A 27,820-nucleotide genomic window follows, 5' to 3' on the forward strand; every position below is an offset into this window, starting at 1 on the left:
TAGTAAGTCTTTATATTTTAAATGCACACTTAAACTTTAATTTTATCAGCACCACGTCACTATTATCTATTTATATGTACAATTTTAGCAAGTTTTTATATTGTCCTGTTCCTGTAAGCCAGTACAACGACATGTCGTTTTAATAGTACACTCTGTGTCTTGTTGAAATGACAATAAAGTATGTCTATGTCTTATCGATCCGGTCCTTTAACATTACTTTTATCGGTTATTTTGGAGAAAAAAATAAGGTAAACTAACTAAACAAATTGTGAACAAAACTAACATTGCTTTTTATTTAAATTAAATACATAATATTTCACATCAAAAGAAACAACAATGTTTTAACAAATCGTATTAAATAATGTGATGACAGAACTGTAAACAGAATAGCTGAAACTTTAACAAAATAAATAACTCAGTTACCTCTAATCATAAACCCATGTTTGTATAATGTAGTTAACTCGGTGTGTTGCTGCTAGCATACATAACACCTGACGTGGAAACGTTACTCGTGGATGGAGCTACAGAGCTGCTAGAAAGACAGTGGAACCCGGTGCATTCCTCCGTCTGGATGTGGAGCACTTTTGATAAATGTTTAGACACATTGCTCGTGTTACCGCCCTTAAATGCTAAACTCTTATTCCACTTTTGGTAACGAGTATTGTCCCCATCGACATGGCTATAGTTTAACCACACCTCGGAGCGCGTTCTCTCCGCCATCTCCTCCGTGTGTGTGTGTTGCTGCATGTAGCAGCTGCGTGTGTGTAAACTGCTCCGCCCCCTCGCACACAGACGGGGGATAGATCTCTTAAACAGAGTTGGCGACACTTAAACTGCAATGTAATGTTTGTGTAGCGATAATACATACAACATATATCGGGGGCACAGGTTGTTTATCCTTGACAGTCGCACAGTGGGCACACACTGAGTGTTTTCATATTCAGCAAATGTGTACACGCTAAACTGCAGACCTCAAGAAGAAATAATACTTTCATTCACTCACGGCAAAAGTTACTTTACTTACTATAAAAACTCACGGTAAAAAAATGCACTCCCTATTCCATTGTCATGAAGGTGGAATCTAACTATATCCAGAATAAGTTTTATTGGATCCAGGCAAGAAAGATGTTTATTTCTGCTGTAAATTGGGCATTTTAACATGGGGGTCTATGGGAATTGCTCCTTTTTGCATCCATCCCCTGTCGGCCACTAGATGAACTGCAGTTTGTGGCACTTCCTTCTGGGCTTCCCGGTTCTGCGCTATGAAGCGCTGATTGGCTGTGGGTGGGCCAGACGTGCATGTGGGTGGGCCCAGGCCCACCCGGGCCCACCCACAGCTACGCCGCTGCTCACTACTAGTTCACCACTGCGGAAAGCTCAGGCTTTTGCACCTTCCCTTCATTTCATTCCTAACCTGTTCCAAGGAACAGCTCGTCAAATTGGTATTTTGTTGCAGGAGCCTGGCACCCCAACGCTTGCCTCTTGCCAAGCCACTTTTGGCTGTACACATTATGGCTTTTATGAAAAGATCGTGCCCCTTTTGACCTGCTGAAAAACATTTTTTTTCATGTCCTTAAAACAATACTCCAATGACAAGTGCGTTTAAAAGCATTAAGCATCAGTTTTTTCAAATGGAACCACACGACAAAAATAGAAAGGAAGAAACAATATAATTCAAGCCAGTTGGGTGGGTAGAAGGGGGTATCATGCACCCCCCTGAAATATACATCTAATCATCTTTTCTAGATTGGAATAATTGTGTAGAAAACGATTAGCTATGTTAAAAAGTTGGCAAATTGTTCCACGTAAATTTTTTATTCCCAAATTAGTGTTTATTTACCCTAAAAATCGAGTTTCACTCTTTTTACACCTTTCACTATATCTCAGCCATTATTGCAGATAACTGAACAAATAAGGTATCCAGATCCATGTTTTGAGGGTCAAGGAACACAATAAAACTATTCCCAAAGTGATCACATGTGTCTGTGGCATGCTATTATGCTAATTAGTGCCGCCATTACAAGAAGGGTGTATTTTGCACCGACACAGAAATATACTTACAATCAGTGTTTCCTAAGTGGAAAAAGTATGTAGAAAATGATGAGCTATGTTAAAATGTTGTCTGGATGTCCCACATGTATTTTTTATGCAAATTAGTGTCACCATTACCAAAAACAGAATTTTCACTCTCTCAGCCAATATTGCAGATAAATGAACAAATAATGTGTCTAGACCCATGTTTTGATGGTCAAAGATCACAATAAAACTATTCCCAAAGTGATCACATGTATCTGTGGCATGCTAGTATACAGCGCTGGCAGTAGTGAAAATTCCCGCCTTTTTCCCCGCCAAAAACAAACAAGTAGCTGACTTGGCCACACACACACACACACACACACACACACACACACACACACACACACACACACACACACACACACACACACACACACACACACACACACACACACACACACACACACACACACACACACACACACACACACACACACACACACACACACACACACACACACACACACACACACACACACACACACACACACACACACACACACACACACACACACACACACACACACACACACACACACACACACACACACACACACACACACACACACACACACACACACACACACACACACACACACACACACACACACACTAGGCTTAATGAACTCCTAAGCTAGCTAATGTTAATTAAAAAAGGCAGTAATTATAATGCAAAACTGTGGGGCAGTATTCTTAACCCGTTAAGCCTGATTGCCCCCGGTACCACAGCGTCCCAGGCATGGGCGTCGCAGCCATTATATGAGGGTGGGACAAGTCCCCCCCACTTTTTGAAATGATTAGTTTAGACCCCCCACTTCTACCATGTGGAAAGTCCCGTGAATCGGTCTATCCACTCGCCGCACTTTGTAGAGCGCTGTGTCAGTGCTTCACTATCAAATCCATTCCACTTGCTTATTGAGAGAATGCCCAAATCAATGAAACTCTGTACACATGTTTTCACTGCTACTTTGTACATGAACAGATATACAGACATTGTATCAAGATTATTATATTATAATACAATTGTATACTGCTCTCACAAAACCACATTTTATTTGATGATTTCTGAATTAAAATGCATGTAGATTATTGTGTGGGAGCAGTAGATCACATATTTGTTTCATACTTTTAAGGTGGCTTCACTGGACTATACAGCCAGTTTGGGGCATACCAGAGGTGGTGTCGAACAACCTCCACACGGGCACAGTTTTATGAAAAGACCCTTGAGATGGTGGACCTCATCAAAGACCCAGACTGCCAAAGGGCGGGGAAACATCGGGAGCTAGAGAAGGCAGATGTCAAAAAGGGTGAGAAGGCCATTCAGCGAACCATCGAGACAATTAGGAACTTTACGAACCCCTTCACCATCTCAGACAAGGACAGGCTCTACTCCCTGGCTTCTGGTGCTCCTGTCCTCATGGAGGTCGAGATGGACGTGCTACAAGCAGAAAGTGTGGGCAAGGCTGCTAAAGCTGAGTTCATCAAACGGCTACAGAGCAGAGAGCCAGGTAGCTTCTTCGACCCAATCAAAAAGAAGAAGCTCAAGACCATGGAAGCTTGTAACAAAAAGGTCACCCTCACATCCTCACAGGGAAAGGTAATGAGATGTTCCAATACCTGAGGTCTACTATATTATTGAAATTAAGTATTTGAATAACCTTTATTTTTTATTGTTGTGAACCCATATTGTGTTAATGATACACTATCAATATCATTCCAGGTCATCCAGTATCAGGAGCAAAGCAATCTTGCTTTCCTGCTCCTTGTCAAGTCACAACGTGCAGGGAGCCATTGGACTTGGAGGAATACCTGTGCCCCCTAGCCTTGGGACACCAGATGGGTTTTTCTCCAAGACTAATAAAGCGGCTCTTCTGCACTACATTCTGGAGGACACCACCCCAAAGGATCTGCCATACCCTAAGGATGCCCTGTTCATCCAGGATGGCATGGCTCTGCTCCATGTCCTCACCAACCTCCCCTCAACCTGTGGGGAGATATGCCTACAAGTGCTTGATCAGATGGTGGCCAAAAAGCACTTTTTGTTCTCGACTGACAGTTACCATCCAGCATCTATCAAAGCACAGGAGAGCTTGAGACGTGGCAGTTCAGAGAAGATCATTTTGGCTGGACCAGCAACCAGGAAGCCATATGACTTCAAGATGTTTGTCACAAATGATGACAACAAAAAGCAACTCTGCCAGCTCCTGCTGCGAGTATGGAGCGATCAACAGGCAGCTTCAAGGCTGGAGAGAACAGAAATGGCAGTGCTGATCGTGGAAGGGAGAGCCCATCAACTCAAATGGCAAGGTAAATTGAAAGCCCACATTAAAAGTGATTGACGGTTAAATTATACTCTAAGTGATTATCTGTGATTTGTGTCTAGTCTGTCATTGTCGATCAAAGTGCAATGTCCCATTGTGTATCAGGTTGAGGTACGGGAGCTCCCCACAATCTACTTTGCCACACTTCTTGGATTCCATGTGTTCAGCGGAGAAGACTGCACCAGTGCCTTCAAAGGGAAGGGGAAGGTGGGGCCCTTGAAAAAGCAGGAGAAGAACCCCAAGTTTCACAGGGCGTTCAGTCAACTCGGCGACAACTGGAATGTCAAGCCTGAGGTGCTGAAGCAGTTGGAGCAATTCACCCGTCTGATATATGGAGAGCGTCGTGAGTCTTCAGTGGACGTAGTCCGTGCCAAGTTGCTGCGCAAAATGGTGGGGCAGGACGATAAACTCACTGCCAAGTCTAAGGTTGACCTGGCTCTCCTTCCTCCATGCTATGATGCTCTGAAGCCGCACGTCCAACGTGTGAACCATCGCGTCGCCCTGTACAAGCGAGCTAATGAACCAATTAGAAAAACCAAACCCCTATGATGAGGAGCAGGGATGGATGAGGACTGATGGAGTGTTGAGACCGGTGTGGTCCTGTGGTCCTGTCCTGCCAACCTCCCTGGTTGATCTCCTGGACACGACAGAGCGTGAACAAAAAGACGAAGAAGAAGAGGAATTTGACTCTGATGATAGCATTGAAAACGATGATTGAGTATTAATCAGATAGTGGAGAGCCAAACCTTGACTGCTTATCTGGAATGGGAAAGAGTAGTCACATCAATACTTATATTATGATGTTTGACCCTTGCTGTAGGCTAGTACAAAACAAATAAATATTGGTTAAATACACAACATCTGTCTCGACACCTTATTTGTTCACTGCAATATTGGCAATATTGGCGTCTCTTAATTTGCATAGCATGCCACAGATACATGTGATCAGTTTGGGAATAGTTTTATTGTGATCTTTGACCATCAACACATGGATCTAGACACATTATTTGTTCATTTATCTGCAATATTGGCTGAGATAGAGTGAAAAGTGTGAACATTCCGTTTTTGGTAATGGTGACACTAATTTGCATAAAAAAATACATGTGGGACATCCAGACAACATTTTAACATAGCTCATCATTTTCTACATACTTTTTACACTTAGGAAACACTGATTATAAGTATATTTCTGTGTCGGTGCAAAATACACCCTTCTTGGTACAAGACTGAAATGCTATTTTCTTGTAATGGCGGCACTAATTAGCATAATAGTATGCCACAGACACATGTGATCACTTTAAGAATAGTTTTATTGTGTTCCTTGACCCTCAAAACATGGATCTGGATACCTTATTTGTTCAGTTATCTGCAATAATGGCTGAGATATAGTGAAAGGTGTAAAAAGAGTGAAACTCGATTTTTAGGGTAAATAAACACTAATTTGGGAAAAAAATATACGTGGAACAATTTGCCAACTTTTTAACATAGCTAATCGTTTTCTACACAATTATTCCAATCTAGAAAAGCTGATTAGAAGTATATTTCAGGGGGGTGCATGATACCCCCTTCTACCCACTAGACTTTGTCACTACCCGATCTGCAGTGCGCATGTGCGAGATGGTCCGCCATATTGGACCACTCCGGACGGCATCCCAAGTAGGACAACATTGACACAGTGGCTTTTGGCAAAGCTCAAAAATAAAACTCGAGAGAGAGATGAGTTATTGTTATTACAACGTGACTTCACTATTATTTAACAACTCTTTTTATTGGGTTCTTTTATTTGGGGTTAAGTACATTGTCAGAATAAGTGAGAAATGGATTTAACTTCTGTTAGACAGCTATCATACTGAATACATATTTACTGTGAATGTGTGCAAAAATGTATGGCATATAATTTTTAACCTACAATTCATCTTCTAAAATGACTCATGTTTTATGACTCTTAAAATATATTAAGACATAGTTCTGGTGAATGAGGGCATATAAGAATAACTCTGGTGCAAACTTCATTTTGTTAATGGATAACATGCTTCCTGAGCAACCAGTTGATGTGTTCCTATAAAGGGCTTCATACAGACTCCAAACACACATATTTTAAACACAGCCATGAATAATCCATTATTCAAGAGACGGAACAATTATTAGACAAAATGATAATAGGTCTGTGTTTTCTGACTTCGATCAAAGAACTTGACCAAACTGTTCTAATTGAATCAAAACTGTGAAAGTAATCATGCATTGAGGGATGTTATACCACTTATTTTTACTATTTAGTTTATTCATGTAGGCTGGGCACTTGTTTGCGTGAGAAAAAAAGAAGAGAAATAACGACAAAATATTTCTTAAAGTTGCACAAACCTCATTATTTTTCATGAACAATGTTTATATCTTGATGCGTTTCCTAGTGTAGGCTCGGCCCTGGCTAGAGATCACACACCCTGCTATGACGGTCTGACACATACACCTCCCTAATCCCTATCATGAAATACACAATTCCCCAACAGTTGACTGGTGAAAGGACCAATAGGCAGGGGTTACTCAGATGAGGACTGTCAGAGAATATTTTAGTCCGATCTGTGTATTTTAGAGATTCTCAGTCTTTCCTGCATGTGCCCTGTCTGTAACTCGAGGAGGACAAAGGTCAAGAGGCCTTTCCTGTGGGGGAAGTGTGGACCATGCAAGTTGGTAATAACAAACCAGTCTTTGTTCTTAAATGTCTGGTATTGATTAGATGGAAAGGCGGGAATATAGGCCACTCCTTTTCTAATGTATAGATCTGCGCTGTGCCCCTTTTAGCTCCAGAGTTCATCTGTAGAGATGTGAATATGTGAATTCTCCGGACGTTTTGTCTCTCAATAAATATCAGTGTATTGACTAAGGCGAATCCAGTTTCCATTCCTTTCCTGAACATTGGTTCTATATTGCTAAACAGAAGTTTTCTTCAGAAGTACCAGAAGACAGTGTTTGGTACTCCAACGTTTGGCCCCAAGCAAAGTTATGTGATGAAGCGAACGTCGACGGGGGACAGGGGGTGCTAGTGGAGCGTGCAAGCTGATTGTGCGCAGTGTGTGGTCGGGGCACTGTTGTACACAATAGTAATAATAATATAATAGCAGCCCCGTCTGTGCACACAGCGCTTAGATCACCCAGTGATCTAAGCGCCTTCTGGAAAAGCATCACAAGTCCGTCGGTACGCAAAGGCGCTTTGTGACACAAGTAACGTTACGCATTTGGGATGGGTGGGGTTATCTGTCTGTACAGCTGCAGGTGGAGAGGATGGGGGCGGGGGTTATCCATGATGGACCTAAGCCTGTTCAGTGTCCTCCTCTCCACCACAGCTTCAAAGGGGTCCAGCTTGATGCCGATGACAGACCCAGCTTTCCTGATCATTTTATTGATCCTGCTGGTGTCACCGGCTCTGATGCTGCCCCCCCCCAGCAGACCGCAGCAAAGAAGAGTGCACTGGCCACAACAGACTAGAAGATCTCCAGCATCTTGCTGCACACGTGGAAGGATCTCAGCTTCCTCAGGAAATAGAGTCTGCTCATCCCCTTCTTGTCCACAGTGTTGATCCTCCAGTTCAGTCCGTTGTCTAAGTGCACTCCCAGGTATTTGTAATCCTCCACAACAGCCACATCCTCTCCTAGAATGCACAGGGGGTAATAGTGCTGCGTACCTGGACTCACATCCAGGTTCAGGTCCGGACTCAAGTCCAGAGGTTCAGTTCAGGTCCGGACTTATAAGTCCGGACCTGAACCCATGGCTTGTGTCAAGTGGTGTGAGTAACTAAAGTGAACTTATTGTGAGCTAATTATCAATTGAAAATTAACTCATAATCAACTCAAATTCAAACTCGTCAGGTTTATTGCGCTCCCTTCCAACTTGTGTCTACATTTCTCTACAAAGTACAAATGTAAAAAAAAAAAATGTTTGCCACTTAGTCTACAAATGACTTATGACAGCAACTACAGTGAACTACTACAAAGTTCAAACATTTATTTCATTTACCAAACTAAAGTAACCAAACAGTCCCTGAGCTGACTGAGCCTAAATCCCTAAAACGTTGCTGAATGGTAGAGTGTAGAGTAGACTATACGCATTACACTGTTACACACCTACTATACAGTATAGGCTACACTGTAGTGACTGTACAGTCAGAGTGTACTGTACTGTCTGTACACCATGTCTTTTCTACAACTCTACATGTGTACATTATACAGTACATACATAGTGATGTACATACATACTGTTAGAAATTAAAATCAATGTTGGTATGGCGTAATTTTGAATTAAATACACTATTTAATTTAAATCAGTTTTATTCTGAAAAAAACGGAAGTTCACACTATTAACTTAATACTTTTATTCTGAAAATTCTTCCCTTCCGGTTAGCATTAGCATGTGGCGAAATGCTACGTTTTCAAACCGTGAATTGAAGGTGAAATAACATGTGATGTTGTACATTGAGCACACTGGGGTTAGCACTCATTTATTGACGCTGAATAATGTTTATCAGGGAATGTTTAAATAACCACAGACACCAGAATGATGTAATTTAGCAACAGAAAAAGGCAGGAATTGCATTGGACACGCCCCCGACGACGCCGGCCAATAGGAGAAGACCTCAGATGACAACAGGAAGAGCAAGCCAAGAATTTATCTCTTCTACCTGCTGACCTGGGCTGACGGGAGATGAGGAGAGCGCCTCCTTTTGCAATTTCATTTGTACACCACCGCATCTTTTGTGTAATTAAATGCTGTTAACTTTTATAAGCTTCCCTTGACTCTTTTCAGTCTCTCCTGCCTTCAGGGAGGTTTTAGATGGTTTAGAACAAGAAGGAGAATATACGTAAGTGCTAGTTTTTTTGCGAGTCCAAGTACCGGTTCCCGACGTTCTGGTTTTAACCGTACTTGAACCGAAACTTTTTACAAGTCCAGTACCGGTTCGGCGTACCGGTACGCAGCACTAAGGGCTGTGTCCTCTTCCTCCTGAAATCAATGACCATCTCTCTGGTCTTGGCCACATTCAGAAGCAGAAGATTTCTTCCAGTCCACTCGACAAAATCACCCACCAGCGCTCTGTACTCCTCCTCCCGTCCATCCCTTATACACCCTACCACTGCAGAGTCATCCGAAAAGAGTGAGTGAGCACGCTGCAGCAGGTAAATAATAGCATCGTCCACCCCCAGGTGAGGCTGGTAGGCAAATTGCAGAGTGTCTAGAAATGATCTCCTCTTCTCCTTCGTCTTCCGCTTGGCTCCAGCTCCGAAGCTCCTCCGGGATGTCATGCCTGGCTCCGGGCAGTAGCACAGGTCTAAACAACACAATCAGCTGCTCACGGGAGTAAACAATGCCCTCACTCCTCTGAGCATGGCTCTCCGTCACAAAAAGTGAAAAAAGTAACAGAAGAATGACCAGGAAACGTTCGAAACAAAACGTGGCCATAGTTAGTTACAAAACAAAAATAAATAGTAAAAGTAGTAAAAAAGAGAAAAAAATCAATAAAGACACAGGGAGCTGGAGCAACAGGCAGCCACATGCACAGCGCCAACAAAGCCAGATTGAAGCATGAGGGAACAACAGCCTGGCTCAGGAAGCAACACATCCTCACTCCCAGGTCGGCCTATGTTGACGTTATGTCAAGTCCCCTGTGTCGGCTTTTTCCAATGCAAGGGGGGGGGCCTTAGCGTCCATTTTCAGCTTTCCGGGATGTCCATATGCTTCTATGGACGCTCATGGAAGCACGGCATTCGTTTGTGTCGACTGCCCTTAAAAGGCAATGTGAGCGTCCATTCTCATTGGATAACGGAGAATTGTACACCCGGAAGTAAGTATTCCCCTTACTGTCGATTGATTTTACAGTGATATCTGCACTACTCATCGACTAAAAAACACCAGATTATCCTTGTTAATTACACAACATTGATTGGTTTAAATTTAAATATTTTTTCGGAGTAAAGGATGGCAGAAGACACTACACTACCCAGAATCCCCAGCTATCGTTTGGACTACACCATGTGCTCTGTTTGACGTCACGTGATCTTCAAATTTCTCCCTGCAGAAAAAGAAAACATGGCCGAACTTCGTTTTATTCTCGGTGGAAAATGCCTATTTTAAAGATAGTTTGGCCATTAAAATGCGTTTTGATGTCATTTGATGCGAGAAATATGAGTTGTTATTTCAGATTATGTGTGCAGTGGATGTACATGATCTTTAGTTTGCTAGTTATTACGAAGATTACTTCAGGATATTGCGTCCATAACGTTTTCATTGTTACCAAGGTGGTTGCTAGGGACGCTGCTATCGATATTATTTCTGTTATGTTGTGTAACTGTTTAATGGTGTTATCTTTATTGCTACCCCCTTCCCCGTCAATGTATAGTGTTGGTCCACAGCGCAAACATATTAGTTTAACAAAATCCGCATCTAAAGATAGCCTACGTTATTTTCCCCTGTGCAATTCCAGTCTCACATCTCAGAGCACATCGTCATTAACAAATACCGGAAACAGACCGAAAACATTTTTAAAAAATAAAATACTTTATTCCGAGTGTGCTTGCTTTTCTCTTTGAAAGTCATCACATACCGGCATTATAAAACACGGTTCGGCTGCATTAAATATTACATATCTGCCGTAGTTCTGTATTTATAGAGCCACACTCTCGACCTTGTTCTGACTTATGGTATTGAAATTGAGCAACTATTAGTCGAACCGCATAACCCTGCTTTATCCGACCATTTCTTAGTAACTTTTGAAGTACTATTACGAAACTACAAAGCATTAGTCAAAAGCTTTTGCAGCAGAAACCTATCTGTTAGTGCTATAGCCACATTTAAGGAAGAGATTCCACCAATACTTAACTCGATAGCATGTCTGCATGTAGGGGAGGAAACTTATACAAAATGTACACCACCCCAAATTGATCATGTTGTTGATAGTGCTACAGATGCGCTGCGAATAAAATTAGACTCTGTTGCTCCTTTGAAAAGAAGAAATAAAACAACATAGATTAGCTCCATGGCATAATGCCGAAACCCGCAAAATAAAGCAAAAGTCTAGACAACTTGAAAGGATATGGCGTTCCACTAAACTTGAAGAATCTCGTTTAATTTGGCATATTACTCTCAATGAATATAAGAAAGCACTGCGTAAAGCGAGAGCAGCCTACTACTCTTCATTAATAGATGAGAATAAGAATAATGCAAGATTTCTTTTCAGCACTGTAGCCAGGCTGACAGAGAGCCACAGCTCGATTGAGCCTTCTATTCCCATAGCACTCAGTAGTAATGATTTTATGTGCTTTTTTAACGATAAAATTGTTACTCTTAGAAACAAAATTAATGACCTCTTGCCTTTGACCAGTATAGTGTTATCAACAGCTCCCGGAAACATAAGTTCTAATATTACACTAGATAGTAAACTAGAATGCTTTTCAGCCATTAACCTTGAACAATTACATTCAATGATTCTCTCTTCTAAACCATCAACGTGTATGTTAGACCCAATTCCAACTAAGCTGTTGAAGGAAGTTTTTCCATTAATTAGCACTTCTTTATTAAATATTATGAATATGTCTTTATTATCAGGCTATGTTCCTGTCACAGTTTGCTTTCGCACTCACCTATTTTCTGCATTAACTTTCCTTAGTCACCTGGTAGTCACACCCTGTCTCTCTCTCACTCTGTTACACCCATCAGCTCCATTAGTATTTAGGCCCACTTCACTTTCACCTCAGTGCCAGATCGTACTTCGCAGCATGCCAGTCTTTCCCGCATTACCCTTCAGATTGCTCTCCCGGTTTCGACCCTGCCTGTCCCTGACCAGCCTGCCTCGCCTGCTCCCTGACCCGTTCTGTACCTGCGACTCCCGTCCTGCTTTCTCCTGGAACCCTCGCCTGTCCCCGACCAGCCCTTTGCCTACTATCTGCCGTTTTGTCTCCTACCAGCCTATTGCCATCAATAAAGCTGGTTACCGACTATCCCTGGTTTCCCGTGTTCTGCATGTTGGTCCGCAGCTCGTTTGTGACAGTTCCACAATCATTCAAAGTAGCAGTGATAAAACCGCTTCTTAAAAAGCACAACCTCGATCCAGAGGTTTTAGCCAACTATAGACCTATTTCTAATCTTCCGTTCCTCTCAAAAATTCTTGAGAAAGCGGTCGCAAAACAGTTGTGTGATTACTTAAAAAACAATGATTTATTTAAAGATTTTCAGTCTGTATTTAGAACACATCATAGCACAGAGACAGCTCTGGTTAAAGTCACAAATGACATTCTAATAGCCTCAGACAAGGGACTTGTCTCTTTTCTTGTTTTGCTCGATCTCAGTGCTGCATTTGATACTATCGACCATGATATCCTATTGCAAAGACTAGAGCACTTAGTTGGCATACAGGGAACTGCTATAGGCTGGTTTAGGTCCTATCTATCTGAACGCTCTCAGTTTGTACGTGTTAACGATGAATCTTCCACGCAAACCAAAGTTAGCCATGGAGTGCCACAGGGCTCAGTGCTCGGACCTATTTTGTTCACATTATATATGCTTCCGTTAGGCAATATTATAAGGAATCATTCCGTAAACTTTCATTGTTATGCGGATGATACTCAACTATATTTATCAATCAAGCCTGATGAAATTAATCATCTAAATAAAATTCAAGACTGCCTTAAGGACTTAAAAACGTGGATGACCTTCAACTTTTTGATGTTAAACACGACCAAAACTGAAGTTATTGTACTTGGCCCGAAGAATCTACGAAACAAATTATCTAAAGATATACTAACTATGGATGGCATTAATTTGGCCTCCAGTGAGACTGTAAGGAATCTTGGTGTTATATTTGATCAGGATTTATCCTTTAACGCCCACATAAAATCAATTTCAAGGACCGCCTACTTCCATCTATGTAACATTGCAAAAATCAGGCATATCTTGCCTCAAAACGATGCAGAGAAACTAGTCCATGCATTTGTTACTTCTAGGCTGGATTATTGTAACTCTTTATTATCAGGGAGTACCAAGAAGTCAGTCAAGTCGCTTCAGCTGATTCAAAATGCTGCGGCTCGTGTACTAACCAGAGTTAGGAAAAGGGACCACATTACTCCTGTTCTGGCTGCCTTACACTGGCTCCCTATAGAACACAGGATAGAATTTAAAATTCTTCTTCTCGCCTACAAAGCCCTTAATGGGCAGGCGCCATCTTACCTTAAAGAACTCATTATACCCTACTGTCCTACTAGGGCATTGCGTTCCAAGAATGCAGGGTTGTTGGTTGTTCCTAGAATCTCTAAAAGTACAATGGGAGCCAGAGCCTTTTCTTATCAAGCTCCACATTTGTGGAATCAGCTTCCAGTTTGTGTTCGGGCGGCAGACACCCTATCCGTTTTTAAGAGTACGCTTAAGACCTTCCTTTTTGATAAAGATTATAGTTAGGGCTGATTAGATGCAGCCCCTAGTTTTGCTGATATAGGCTTAGTTTGTCGGGGGACATCTTACTTCTTCCTTCTCTCTGTCTGTACCCGTGTACTCTCATGTTCCGATTAACCCAGCTTCCCCAAATGTCTTTCTTTTTGGTGTCTATATACGCCGGGATCCGGAGTCATGGATGATCCTGCGGTCCTGTGTCCTGGATCGCGAGCCCTGGATCTTGAGTCGTGGCTGTGGTCCTGGATCATCGGTCCTGTATGGATATCCTCGTGGATTCATCTTCCTATTATACACACATGCATTTCCAAACATCTGGACTACCTATGTTGCAAATGTATTATCTTTTCAATTTACACACGGCATCTATTGCACGTCTTTCCGTCCTGGGAGAGGGATCCCTCCTCTGTTGCTCTCCCTGAGGTTTCTCCCATTTTTCCCTTTAAACTGGGTTTTCTTCGGAAGCTTTTCCTTGTACGATGTGAGGGTCTAAGGACAGAGGGTGTCGTATTGTCATACTGATGTTCTGTACACACAGTGAAGACCACTGAGACAAATGTAACATTTGTGATATTGGGCTATATAAATAAACATTGATTGATTGATTGATAGAGCCCTGATGAGAAGATTTCTAGACAAACATGAGGAACTGAAAACGTGACGTGGATCATAAATATATCAGTCATTAAACAACATCTTACATTTCTTTTCACACAATACGTCTCCTTGCAGTATCAACACTAATTCGGCTGACTTTTATATTTGATCCAATTGGTAGATAGGCTGTATTTACACCATAAAGGTGCACAGCTGATTTAACCTAGTGGTTAAAGCACGTTATTTAATTTTATTATTTTTATTATTAGATATTAATAGGATCCCTATAAAGTATATTCATTACTCGTTATCCTCTACTAATAGTTAATTAAAGACTGTATATAATGACTATTTTGCACATCCCTTTCAAGACTTCAAGATTTTCTAAGGTTTATATCATATACACAACTACGGTTATGCAATGAATGAAAAACTTGGGTCGCAGGTTCCTCAACAGTGCATTACAAGACAGTGCATTACAAGACATCTATCAATATGTGTGTATACCTCCACCATTAAACTGTCATATTCTGCACATTTCTTATACTATCTACATACAAGAGTATAATTAATATGTATAATATTAACATGCTGTGCTTCCCCTTCTGTCTGCCCCCCGCCCTTCTTCGGACTGTAATGTGGATTGCCAACCTTCCTGTGTCTCATCTAGGGTTTCCCACACAGACTATACTTGGGCGGGCCGCCCAGGTATATTAACGGCCGCCCAAGTATATTTCGCAACCCATTTCGTTCTTTTTTTGTATTTGTCCGTGACCACGACGCCATCTGCGATCGATTAACTTGTGGACAATGATCCCTCGCCCTACGCCTCCTGTACCCAGTCCCGGACTAGCCATCGGGAGGACCGGGGGATTTCCCGATGGCCTGGCCTGTTAAGTGGCCTGCCTCACACAGGCTGACTGGCTGTCTACATGATGTGGCCTGCCGACATGGTCACGGTCATACAGATCATAAATCAAAGCCCTCGATTGGTCTCTGTGTGTCATTCAAGCTCGGGATAAACTCAGCTCAGGTGAGGTAAAGGATTCTGAGGCTGCTTCTCAGGTCGATTAAATTAAATCCTTGCTTCCCTCACTTGCGTCGTTTCCCTGCATTTAGTCCCTCCCACCAGGGAAGCATGGAGGGACGCAAGGAAACCACGAGAAGCAGGGAAATGAGTTTTAAGAGCAATGGGACGTCCTTTCCTCCGGAGCGTCAGGTGAAGCGACGTAGCTGTTTGTGATGACGCTGCACAGCTGTTCGTCTGGCAGCAGCCAGCTCTGTTCCCGTTATTTCCACAAACACCCCCGCCTCTGTTAGTGCACATTTACTGACATAAACATTAGTATCATCTGTTGTAGACCCAAATACATGAAATAAAATAAGAAGTCATTCTCAAAAAAGATAAACGCCATTCTTAAAATGTATTTAAACGAACAATAGTTGAAACAAAACACGGTATAAACTGAGGAGTGAGTTCCGTGAGGTTGATGTATTTTCTTCTTCGCTGGGGTATTGCTCTCATGTCAAGAAGCATCAGATCAGTGCATGCACTGCCTCGTCCAATCAGTGAGCGATACACAGTAAGGGGGCGGGGTGAGTATCTGAGGATTTCATCGGAGGATGGTCTGGTGGTTCCTCGGTTATCGCTCCTCCATGATCGCTCCTCGCTCCTCGATCCTCCGGCAGAAATAAGAGCCATGGGACGGTACTCAAGATGGCGCAGGCAAATCAACTTCCGGTGAGACCGAGGACTGAGGAGCGAGGAAATGAAAATAGTCGACCTGAGAAGCAGCCTGAGTGTTTAGATTAACTTAGTCTAAGTTCTCAGTGGGTCTCAAACGGTTTGTTCACCATTTATGTAAACACATATTTCCATTTGAGAGGGTAGTGATTAGTAAAATATGCATGAATAAATAAATAAAAAGTTAAATAGGTGAAAAAAGGTAAGATACACTTTTAAAACTTGTTGAGAGCTAAAACTAGTCTTTGCTGCTGCCTCAAAGAGGAGCAGGGGGAGAGGAGGGAGACAGGTGAGGCTGATTCAGGAGCACAGACACTCAACTATAAATGAACCAAAAATAAATAAATAAACAAGTTTCAGTGTTTTTTTGATATCGGAAATGGGATGTTATTGGTTAAGTCCATGATTTTATGATTATTTCATATAGGTGTTTCCATAGATCTAGCCTCTTTATTTTCCCCTCAAAATGCACCAGATTGATGCATTTCACTCCAACATTTAAAAAAAAAAATCTTACCGGGGGAGCATGCCCCCGGACCCCCCTAGAGGATTTGAGGTCCACCCCCACTTAAAATCACATTGATAGGTTTCTAAATACATTTACCATTTATTTTAAATAATAACCCATGTCCATATGTTTATTTGTGGGTAGTAGATTTAAACTATAGGGCTATCACTATGGGCCCTGCCTGTACCTGTTCGCTCTGCCATCACGTGAAGGGTCTGCTAACAAGCGACCAACGGAAAGGTTCATGTTAATGTTGTTGCACATCACCTCAACCCAGGTCACACTCAGATGCAGCATCGGCTGTTCAAATGACCTGTCTGCTGTGATGCATAGCTGTTTGTCTCCCCTGCCCTAAACCTCACTCAGTATATGCTCGCTTACTTTTTTACCCCTTGCACTTGATTAATGGAAGGCAGAACAGTAAAGTGCAAAACTTACTCCAACAACAACCGAGAGAGACGTACGAGGTGACGCTCAACAAACACATTGTCCTTCACTTAACAGAGTATTACCACAGTTCTCTGCCTATAGTAGCAAAACTAGGGGCTGAATCTAATCAGCCCTAACTAGAAAATGTATCAAAAAGGAAGGTCTTATGCTGACTTTTAAAAAACGGATAAGGTGTCAACAATTAAAGATGATGTTATGTATGCCGCACTTGGCTTATATAAAGTCAGTGCAGCAGCACTAACACGGTTTTGACTTTATTTTGAGTTTCTTTCTTCATGGTTAAATGCACTTACTGTGACTTGCTTTGGATAAAAGCATCAGCTAAATGTAATGTAATGTAATCTCTAAGTAAACAATGAAGCAATTCTAAGACATACATACATGTGCAACAAGCATCAACTATGTTTCCCATCACACTTGAAACTACATTGCATACATAATTATGATGATACAAGCCTCAAGTTCAAGCCACCTAGAGAAAGGATGCAAAGTTATGTTTTGTTATGTTGAATGCATGGATGTTAACCTTCTGAAGTGCAGCCTGCGTCTTAGTTACAAACAGCTGTCAGTGCAGGTTTTTATACCTAAAGCTCTGTAAAATAATGAAATTGAGATTTCTTATCTTCATTGTCAATGCAGAACAAAACATTTCTTTCCTTTACTCCTTTTCGCTTCATTACTGTAGCTCCCTGTATACAAGGCATGGGCAAACTAAGGCCCACGGGCCATATACGGCCCGTTGGGCTTTTGAATCCGGCCCGCTGAATATTGGTACAAAATTGTCCAAATGATAGTAAAGACCGCATTCATTTAGCCTTTTTCCTGCAATACCCGGCATTTCAGTTGATCCCACTAGATGGCGCACTCTAGACACAATTTACCTTTGCTGGAGTCTGGTCTATTCTCTTAGCTGGCCCCACTCGGCAACCCGGCAAGATCCAAGAGCCAAATACGTCACGCTTACATTGGAGGGGGGTGAGATTAACCTGAGCAATAACAGTTCATGGTGAGTACGGCGAATACAAGTTGTAACAAGCAGTAGCGCTGAGCAAAGTGACTAGAACGTGACCACACACTTATAAAAACACTTATATAAAGTCAGGCAACACTAACCAGGCTTAGTGTGATTCTGTTTAGTTGACCTTACTTTAGTAACCATCCATTCACTGTTATTGACCATTGTGAAGAGGCAGACCTTTTCCTGTTGTTTTGTATTATAGCAGCTATCGGGTGGAATCAATACATGGGCTACATGTGGCCATCACAAGTAAAATCATAACGAAAACTACGCAGGTAAAATATGCGTGTAGAAAACGGCTGATGCCACAATATGATAGCAACAAGTAGTCAATTTGATTAGCTTCGGTTGCTATGCTAACATCACCTGTAGAATGCCAGAGAAACGTTCATAACAGCGTTGTGATGCCAAACAGCTTTCAGACTAAAACACATTCACTGTTGGGGATGGGGGATATGTTTCAGCTGCTTGTGTGACAGTCAGACAATGAACACTTTACAGCTGCCGCGAGTTAACGGGAGAATAAACTCCGGTAGACGAGCAGCGGGCAGTAATGCAGCTGAACCACATTAATAAACAATGCACCACCACGGTACTCTGGAGAAAGGTACAAGGTTGGAGAAGTAATTCTTTAATTTAATCTGGCTTCGTATCTATTGATGTTGTTGTGAGCGGTGTTGCGGAGAAAATCTGCGACGTAAAACGTTGTGTGGGTCATAAGAAGACACGTAAACGGTTACGTCATGACGCAAACGATGACGCAATGACGCAATAATTCAGCTTTGAACCTAAATCACCTTTGAACCTGCATCTGTAACAATGAGTGGACCAAAGAAAAGAAAAGTCAACATTGAGTGCCGAGTGTATAATGAGGAGTGGACAGCTAATTGTTTTTTTAACGTTCTGCTACTGCCCGTCTGTCAAATGTAAAACTCATAGTGGCCCCCGAGCCAAAAAGTGTGCCCACCCCTGCTGTATACTGTGCTCAGTCATCCCTGTGCCTCTAGTGGAGAACGCTGGAGGAGGCTCCTGACAGGGGCCCAGACCGGGGCCCCATCTCTGGCCTCTTTTACTGGCTGCCACTGCAGTTCAGAGCTGAGCACACCTTTGCATTTGCAGTCCCTCGACTGTGAAATAGCACCCCCTTCAGATCAGCCCCCTATATTGACACCAAACTCAAAACGTACTTTTACCCTGTAGCGTTTGAATCCTCCAGGGGCCAACGTACAGCATGCCTGTTATATGTGGCCGTTCACCTGCGTGCACTGCAGTTATGTTTATGACATAACACGTTTCTTTCTTTGTGATTAAGCTACCTGCACTGGTGTGTACGGCCCGACATTTTTAAATATGCCTTATCAAAGTATTTGACCTGAATCAGCTTCCTATTACTTTGAGGATCAGTAATTGGAGGCACAACAATTGGTTTTTAGAGTGTGTGTTTTTGATATGGATAATCAAAGTGAGATCAGCACTTACGGTCATTGCACTGCGTGCCAGTGTACGAGGTCATGGAGCAGTCACAGGTGTAGTTCTCCCACTGCTGGATACACACACCCATGTTGGCACAGGAGTCCTCCTGACAGGTGGTGCTGGGACCTAAGGTAGGACACACACACACACACACACACACACACACACACACACACACACACACACACACACACACACACACACACACACACACACACACACACACACACACACACACACACACACACACACACACACACACACACACACACACACACACACACACACACACACACACACACACACACACACACACACACACACACACACACACACACACACACACACACACAGTCGGTGCGCCTCATAACTGAACCCAGATTCTACTTTAAAGGAACCAGTGTTCTTGAGAACACACGATTGACATGCTGTTGTCTGTGGACCAAATGACCATATGGTGTCACCTTCCTATGACTTCTCTGTTTACTCTGTGTTTAGACACAGAGTAAAATAAGTCAATCCACTTGAAAATCAAATATTAAAGCTCAAAGTTTTGAGTGAGTATTTAAAGGTAGGGTAGGTAAGAATGGAGAAACCAGCTTTAGTAAGCTAGAATTTGAAAGTACACAACCGAACAAAATCTGCCCCTTCCTTCAGAGTTCCTCACAGAGCCCCTCCTCCAACACACGCGCACATTACCAATGATGGCACGAGATCAGTTTGTGCACGAGATGGAAGGCTGACAGGCAGGTAGGCCATCCAATTATCTGCCGCGGGCCGAGGCAGATAACTGGACTTGTTACAGCGCCACGGCTTCCACAGATGAAATAGTTATATTTATTGTCAAAGCATGGAATATAACAAAAAGTGTTTCTGAAGTGAATGACCTACCCTACCTTTAATAGACCTTTATTTGCTGTTGGACAAATGAAATATTTCTGATTCAGATTATGCATGTTGTACAGGATAATGGCTTAAAGAAAAAGACATACGAGTTTTGTTACTTTTAGAATTTCAGAACCGTGCGCGACTTAGACCAAACAGAACACTCCGAAGCGCAAGATTTTTGGCTGTTCCTGATTTTCTTTAATACATTTCTTTAATAAAAACTGCCTCACAAATGCCTTTCTAAAATGTTTTTTTAGAGTATGATTGAACCCTGATAAAGGCCATAAGCCGAAATGCTTTGTTACACAACACAGCTATATTCTACACGTGTTTCTGGATTTGTATATGTTCACACTTGTTTTCCCTCTCCGTGCACTTAGGAAGTAGGTGAGCTTATGCCTGAAATCCCTGCTATGCTTCTGGAACCGTGCAACATTTGAAAACATGTACATTGATTTGCCTAAACAGTCTGCATGTGGTCACAGAGCCGTGTCGAGTGGAGACCTACCTGCGGACACTGTGTGGAGCTGCTGTTGAGGAGCGAGTGAACTGATGATGATGATGGAATGTTGGACCTGACAGTGACTTACAATGCAGTCCATCTTTCAGCTCGTCCCCTGATCTTCCTCAGAATGTCATGCATGATGTAACACCGTGAACAGCTGCTTCATGTTTGTTCTGTAGTTAAGTGCTGCTACAGTGCAGTACCGCCATCTAGAGACGGTACCAAGTACTGCTAACTCAAGAGTAATTGCATTGCTTAGGGATCACTGGCTGAAACACATAAATCGATGCATGTTATGAAAGCATGTAGTTGAAACAGGCAGTACACCGCAAGAAATAAAGTCCAATCAACTGACAATGATATATCGGCAAAAAAACAAACAAATTATAAATCACAAGCACACGTAAAAAATGAGACAGAATGCCATGGACGACAACAGCAAGCTGTGATTGAGAGTGATAGCTTTTATTTTGAATAATTAATGAATCAACCATTACTTCCTTGCAATTCATACAATACAGTTACAACATTGTTATCAAATCCCATTCGGATGGCCGCAGATGGAGGACACACAGCACACAGCGTTAGTGTCTGTTTGCATTGATATGATTCAAATGAAACCAACACATGTATTGGTTTAACATGGGGCTATGTTATAAGTGAATGTAAAAACATAAACACCATACAGTACAATCAATATCCAGATGGATGATATGGCAGGCATAGGAAACACAGCTGTACACAACATGATTTCCATGCAACAGGTTGTGGGAATCCAGAACCTTGAGATGATGACAAAAAGAACTACAAAATAATTTGCATTAAAACAATGGAAACATGTTGTCCTTGGTGAGATTAGCTTGCATGTGCAAAATGTTTTAACAACCAATCAAGCTGTATAAGATGCATTAACAATTGGAAAGCAACACAAACAAACGAGGCCTTTGTTTGTGTTGCTTTGTGAAGGAACTGTATGACTGCAGGGTCCGTGTGGCCTGGCATACAACTGCTCACCCTAAAGCTAGACTTGTGTTATACCTTTGACATTTGATTCTGTTCTAATTAATAAAGTTGTATAGCTCACATTTCACATCTTCTCTACATGTGTGAAACGAGTACTTCTACTCTTTAAGTCTATGTGGTATGGAGGGCTTTGAAGGTAAATCATTCCTTAGTGATTTGAAGTTAAGATGACATTAAACATTAAAATGTGTGTCCGTCGACACATATAATGGAGGCCATGGAGCAAACAATAAGCTATGGAATGTATACATTCAAACGATTGTCCAGCAAGCATAATGATGCTGTTTGCCTGATCTTTAGCATTGCATTTTGCTTTACAATACAAACGTTATGTTTAAAGAGTTTTTATTAATTATTATATAAATCATATAATGTAATATTAACACAAAATCTCTAATAATTGTATTGTGCACATTTTTAAAAAGAATCACGAGCGCAGTTGTGTTCTGGCTAGTTCTGCCATGAAGTGGGCGACATACACTTAGTAATGTACACATATGTAGACATTGATAGAGGACTGAAGCTTTAACTAGCCTATTCAAATGTCAACATTATTTTGTGAGGTTAAAAAGGTTTGTCATAAAGGTTTGCATTTCGGATTGACACATCCACTGCATTAGTGATGGTATAACACCGGTCTGAGATGCTGCCATATTAGTATCACATTTAAAGTAACCTGAGCTTTTCTAAAATGTTCTGATACATATGAATGTGAAACTCTACAAAAGCCTCTGAAATAAAAATAGACTACCTGGCAGTATTTTCACACCACTCGCTCTGATGGTGGTGGGACAGCTGTGTGTGTGGGCGACCAATGTGGCCGATAACGTGGTGGTGTGTGTGAGGAGGTGTTCCTTGTTTGGCCTGAGTTTAGCAATGGCTAAGTGAGGCAGCAAGTACAGTTAATAGAAGGAAGGGGTTTCTGCATGGACACAGGACGGGGGAGCTACTGTTTGCATTGAGCAGGTAGAAAGCGCTGCTGGAGTTGGAGTTTGTGTTGTAGTCTAAATCGAGTTCTGATCGTAGCGACGGTGTACCTTCACATCCACGCTCAATCTGTCCGCTGCGAAACAATGCGTCATTCATGAGATCCGGCAGGCGACCGTTGAGGTCCACCGACGCCAAACAGCCCTGGTAGCCTTCTCTGGAAGCCACCAGCTTAGGAAGGCTTCCGTACATGCCTGGACCCAGTCCTGCGATGAACAGATCACCTGCGAGGGTGAGAAGAACAGGAGGATCCAATCATGTATACTCTTTAAACAGTTTCTTTAAGATCAATGCGTCTTTATTTCTCAGGGTCAAATCTGAGGTCTTTGATCAAGTCCAGATGAAATGTACTTTCACATTACACATCTGCAAAGCACACCCCCTAGACACAGTGTTGGTAGTGGCATGGTGTTAGAAGGGAGGCTGGACAATGCACTACAGTTACAATACTTAAAGCTCACCTATTATGCTATATTTGAACAATATATTATCGGGTCATATCTATCCAAAACACGTTTCTGAAGTGTTTTGCTTAAAATACCAAACAGATTACCCTTTGTAGTGATGGCATACCCCTCTATTTCAGCCCTGTTACTAAAGTGCTGATTCTGGGTTCGGCCCTTTAAATGTAACCGAGCTGCTGCTGGCCACGCCCCTTTAGAGCTGCTGGCCACGCCCCTTTGGAGCGTCCACATGCAAGCAGTGAGCTCTGTGAAGAGAAGGCTGTCTACCAGCAGAAACTCAGCTAAACGCTGCCGTGATTAAACGCCATATGATGTTCCAAACCACATCAAGCATCATATCTGAAACAGTGTGGAGCTCAAACTATACAAGATGTAAATACCTTTTACATCTGGTTTCTTTACACATATTCTCTCCAGTACAGGTTGGCTCTGAGCGTTAGCAATGCTTGCTAATGTAAACACAGACCATATGACTTCCAAAACAAGTCACGCATTGTTTCTGATCCAGCGACGTTTCTGATAGGGGTTTGGTGGGCGGGACGTTGCCAGGAGTTCAACGTAAAGCCAGCCCACATTTTTGTAATATCGCCATGACCGCAACAAATCTGGATCAGCTCCGTTGTACCTCAGTCTTTAGAGATGTGGGTACGGAGGAAAAGAGAGAGGGTTGTATTCTCTGACACTTTGAGTCTCCTTACACACCGGGGACACATATTTATGTACAAAAGACATACAAACGTGCATTTTGCATAATAGGGAACCTTTAAAGATGAACAATGATGGCATATTAGACACAAAATAAGATATAAACATTTCACAGGTGTCATGTCCTCTGCATACCTTTCAGGTCGAGGTTCTTGGCCCCGTTGATGCTCTGACTTGTGGCTGTGGCATCTACTTTCAGTGTGTGGGTGTTGCTATTGTCTCGGGTGATGGCCACATTGTGCCACTGGTTGTCATTCAACGCTCTGTCACTTTTACCCTTGATGAGATTGGGCCCATTTCCAAGGTCAAAGACATAGTGAATGTATCTGCAAGATAAATGGTATTGAGAGTTACACAAAATGATTTCCTAACGTCCTGGTTTTGTTTGCACATTGTGGCACATATGGTTTAAAGTGAATGTTAGGCATTTTGGAGAAACCGGGTCTGACCATGATTCACTTTGTGGACTAGCCCAAGACTTGGAGGAAATATGCAGCAAGTGGTTACATTTGAAAGTTGCAAGTAGAACACAACACTATAGAGCAGGGTTGCCAACTCTCACGCATCTGGCATGTGACACACGCTTTCACTCTCACATCTTTGATAATGTCTTCTGGCCAATCAGAGTCAAGATAACGGCGTGGTGTTGTTGCAGGAAGTCCTGACGGAGAATACTTTTGCTGTAGTACATCTCTATATACATCGATACAACATTACGTGTTGATAGAAATCAACACGTAATGAAATAAGACTCCACGGTTTGATGATTGATGTGTGGGCCGTCTTTAATTTTGACACACAGAACAATGGGGGCTATCCACCCTTATCCACCATGTAAAGTCATTCACAGCCTCTTCCCTCTTCTCTCTGTGAGGAGCAGCAGGTTCAGCTTTCAGAACTAAGTAACAAAACCGGGGCGGTGGTGGCACAGTCCATAGGGACTTGTCTTGGCAACTGGAAGGTCACCAGTTCAAGTCCCTGAGCAAGGCACCGTTCCCTACACTGCTCCCCGGGCGCCGTTCAAAATGGCAGCACACTGCTCCTAACACTAGGATGGGTCAAAGGCAGAGAAACAATTTCCCCACGGGGATTAATAAAGTATATCAATATCAATATCAAAACTAAAATGGCATTCATTTGTTTAAATATGTCGTGTAGTAATAGATTTATTTATTTTTCTTCTCAAGAGAGTACCAGCATGTGTATTTTATGTTAGTATTTAAAAAGAATTGCAGTTGCAGGATTGGCTCCAGGTCGCCATTTTTATTTACTACAAGACAAATGTGCCTTTTTATTTCATACAGTTCCATTTGGATTGAGACGGGAAATAATCTAAACCTCACGCGTGGCGTTTCACTGTCCAGGGGAGCGTGTATGTAATTACATTGCACATACTGACTTGAGCCCCCCCACTGTATGGGTTAGCCCTACCATAGATTACCCAACAAAAACACTCTGGAGCCGCCACTGCCGACCCGTGTTGCGCATGCGCAGATCTAAGATCCAGTAGAAATGATAACAAGTAAAAGTCTGCTGCTTATTGTTCTACTAGGCCAACATAGAGTCAAAGAGTATGAGAGTGAGAGTGTGTTAATTAATATGTTTGGCAGTTTGGAGTAAGTCTGTAGATTTGTGTGTGTGTGTTTCATGTATAGGCCTCTCACCATAATTAATTTTGTTGGATACATTTTCCCGGAAATGATTGCGATAAACGATAATATTGTCGGCACCGTTGTATGAGCATATTAGACCCCTGACATAATGATAATATATAATAATAATTCAAGTACATCCTTTCAAACTGCTAGTCACATCCGTTTGCACTATTATACTGCATTATTCTCTGTGATTGACATTGCACTATTTCTCTATGTTTTATCCCCCTATTTTTTATTATTTTATCCCATTTTATGCTTTGCTCTTGCTGCTTGTTTTACACTGATTTTATGTCTTATTTTGTACTGATGTAAAGCACTTTGAACTGCAATCCCATGTATGAAAGGTGCTATACAAATAAAGTTATTATTATTAAAGTTATTATCCTCATGTAAATGGAAATGTATCGAGTTCATTTTTATTTATCGTACGATAAGTCAATTATTTGCTTATAGTGGAAACAAACATGTTTGACTTTCATTAGTGAATGAAACTGTCTGCCCTTTATAGTCTGTGTCCAATATTGTGTATTTGTATATATTGTATATACTGTATATCCTATATATATGCTAAGGTCCCGCTGCTGACACGATAGCAGTCATTTCGTGCGCATATGTATAATTAAAACCATGATATCAAAATCTCACTCCAACCAGGTACCCAAAGTTGGCAACCCTGCTATAGAGACACATTTAATTTGGCATAAAACCAACTATGTAGTTAAACATGTATTTACTTATTACTTTACAAACAAGCTTTCATGTAGTCTTTCCCTGCAGCCACGAGGAGCAGCTGGACGTCTAGATGAAAGGTGGGGCTAATCTTTAGTTAGGTGATCCAAAACCTACTGGTCTTTGTCGTTGGGGAAATCTGTTCCTGGGCCCATAACTCTGACCCAGTGTATGAGTGTGTACTGCCCTCCCTGAGCAGTGAGCACAGGCCTGCAGCCTGGGCTGCTCTCAGTGTCTCCCTGTTCCTCCTGTTGGCGTCAGCTGGTAGAGGTGTTGGAGTGCTTTCTCTTGTTATGCCGCATGTTGATTATTCTCTCAGAACTAAGTACAGGGGTCTGGGGTAGAGATCTTCAGAATTGGTTTGGCAACCACTGTGTCAACTCGCGGCACAGCACATGTCTTGTGAATTCTCCGGCCGAAGCTCCAAATAAACCATCAGTGTTTGCCATCAAAGCTCCTGCTCTCCTCGTGTCTCCCTGAGTGTTGTCTCCATTGCTTCAGAAGTTTCCATCACAATTGTGAAGCTACTTTTAGAAAAGAAAAGCCCCTTAAAACATTTGAAACATAAAATCGCCTAAAGCTGCACGTTTTTTAAAATATGTATTATTTAAACATCCAGAGCTGTGTATGTGTCATGCTGCATAACAAGAGAAAGCACTCCAACACCTCTACCAGCTGACGCCAACAGGAGGAACAGGGAGACACTGAGAGCAGCCCAGGCTGCAGGCCTGTGCTCACTGCTCAGGGAGGGCAGTACACACTCATACACTGGGTCAGAGTTATGGGCCCAGGAACAGATTTCCCCAACGACAAAGACCAGTAGGTTTTGGATCACCTAACTAAAGATTAGCCCCACCTTTCATCTAGACGTCCAGCTGCTCCTCGTGGCTGCAGGGAAAGACTACATGAAAGCTTGTTTGTAAAGTAATAAGTAAATACATGTTTAACTACATAGTTGGTTTTATGCCAAATTAAATGTGTCTCTATAGTGTTGCATTAAAAAAATGTAGATTTCAGTATTCTGAGGCTCTGACCATTTCTTTTCCTCACGGACGGCAAAAAAAGTCGGACATACGATTTAAAATAAAAACAATAATCGTGGCTTGATATTGAGTAAGAACATGTTTTTATGAACCCCACAGCTTCCGGACTTAGAAATACATTGCTTTTAAAATCGTTCTGTGTGACACGAAAAAAAGGGGAAAATGGTGTTGGTGAACACGAATCAATAGATTACATGTTGTGACT

The 27,820-nt window shown here is 42.1% G+C and overlaps 1 protein-coding gene across 1 annotated transcript in view; it reads right to left on the reverse strand.

Annotated features, from left to right (window-relative positions):
• nrxn3a (neurexin 3a) overlaps positions 1-27,820 on the reverse strand; it is a 280,401-nt gene that overhangs the window by 49,583 nt on the left and 202,998 nt on the right. The window contains exons 10-12 of the mRNA XM_071207179.1: positions 24,321-24,511; positions 23,067-23,240; positions 19,620-19,739 (exon numbers count right to left, since the gene is read on the reverse strand). Coding sequence (XP_071063280.1) covers positions 19,620-19,739; positions 23,067-23,240; positions 24,321-24,511 — 485 coding nt within the window. The remainder of the gene's footprint in view (positions 1-19,619; positions 19,740-23,066; positions 23,241-24,320; positions 24,512-27,820) is intronic.

Source organism: Pseudochaenichthys georgianus, chromosome 22 (genome assembly GCF_902827115.2).
Source record: "Pseudochaenichthys georgianus chromosome 22, fPseGeo1.2, whole genome shotgun sequence".
Lineage (NCBI taxonomy): Eukaryota > Metazoa > Chordata > Actinopteri > Perciformes > Channichthyidae > Pseudochaenichthys > Pseudochaenichthys georgianus.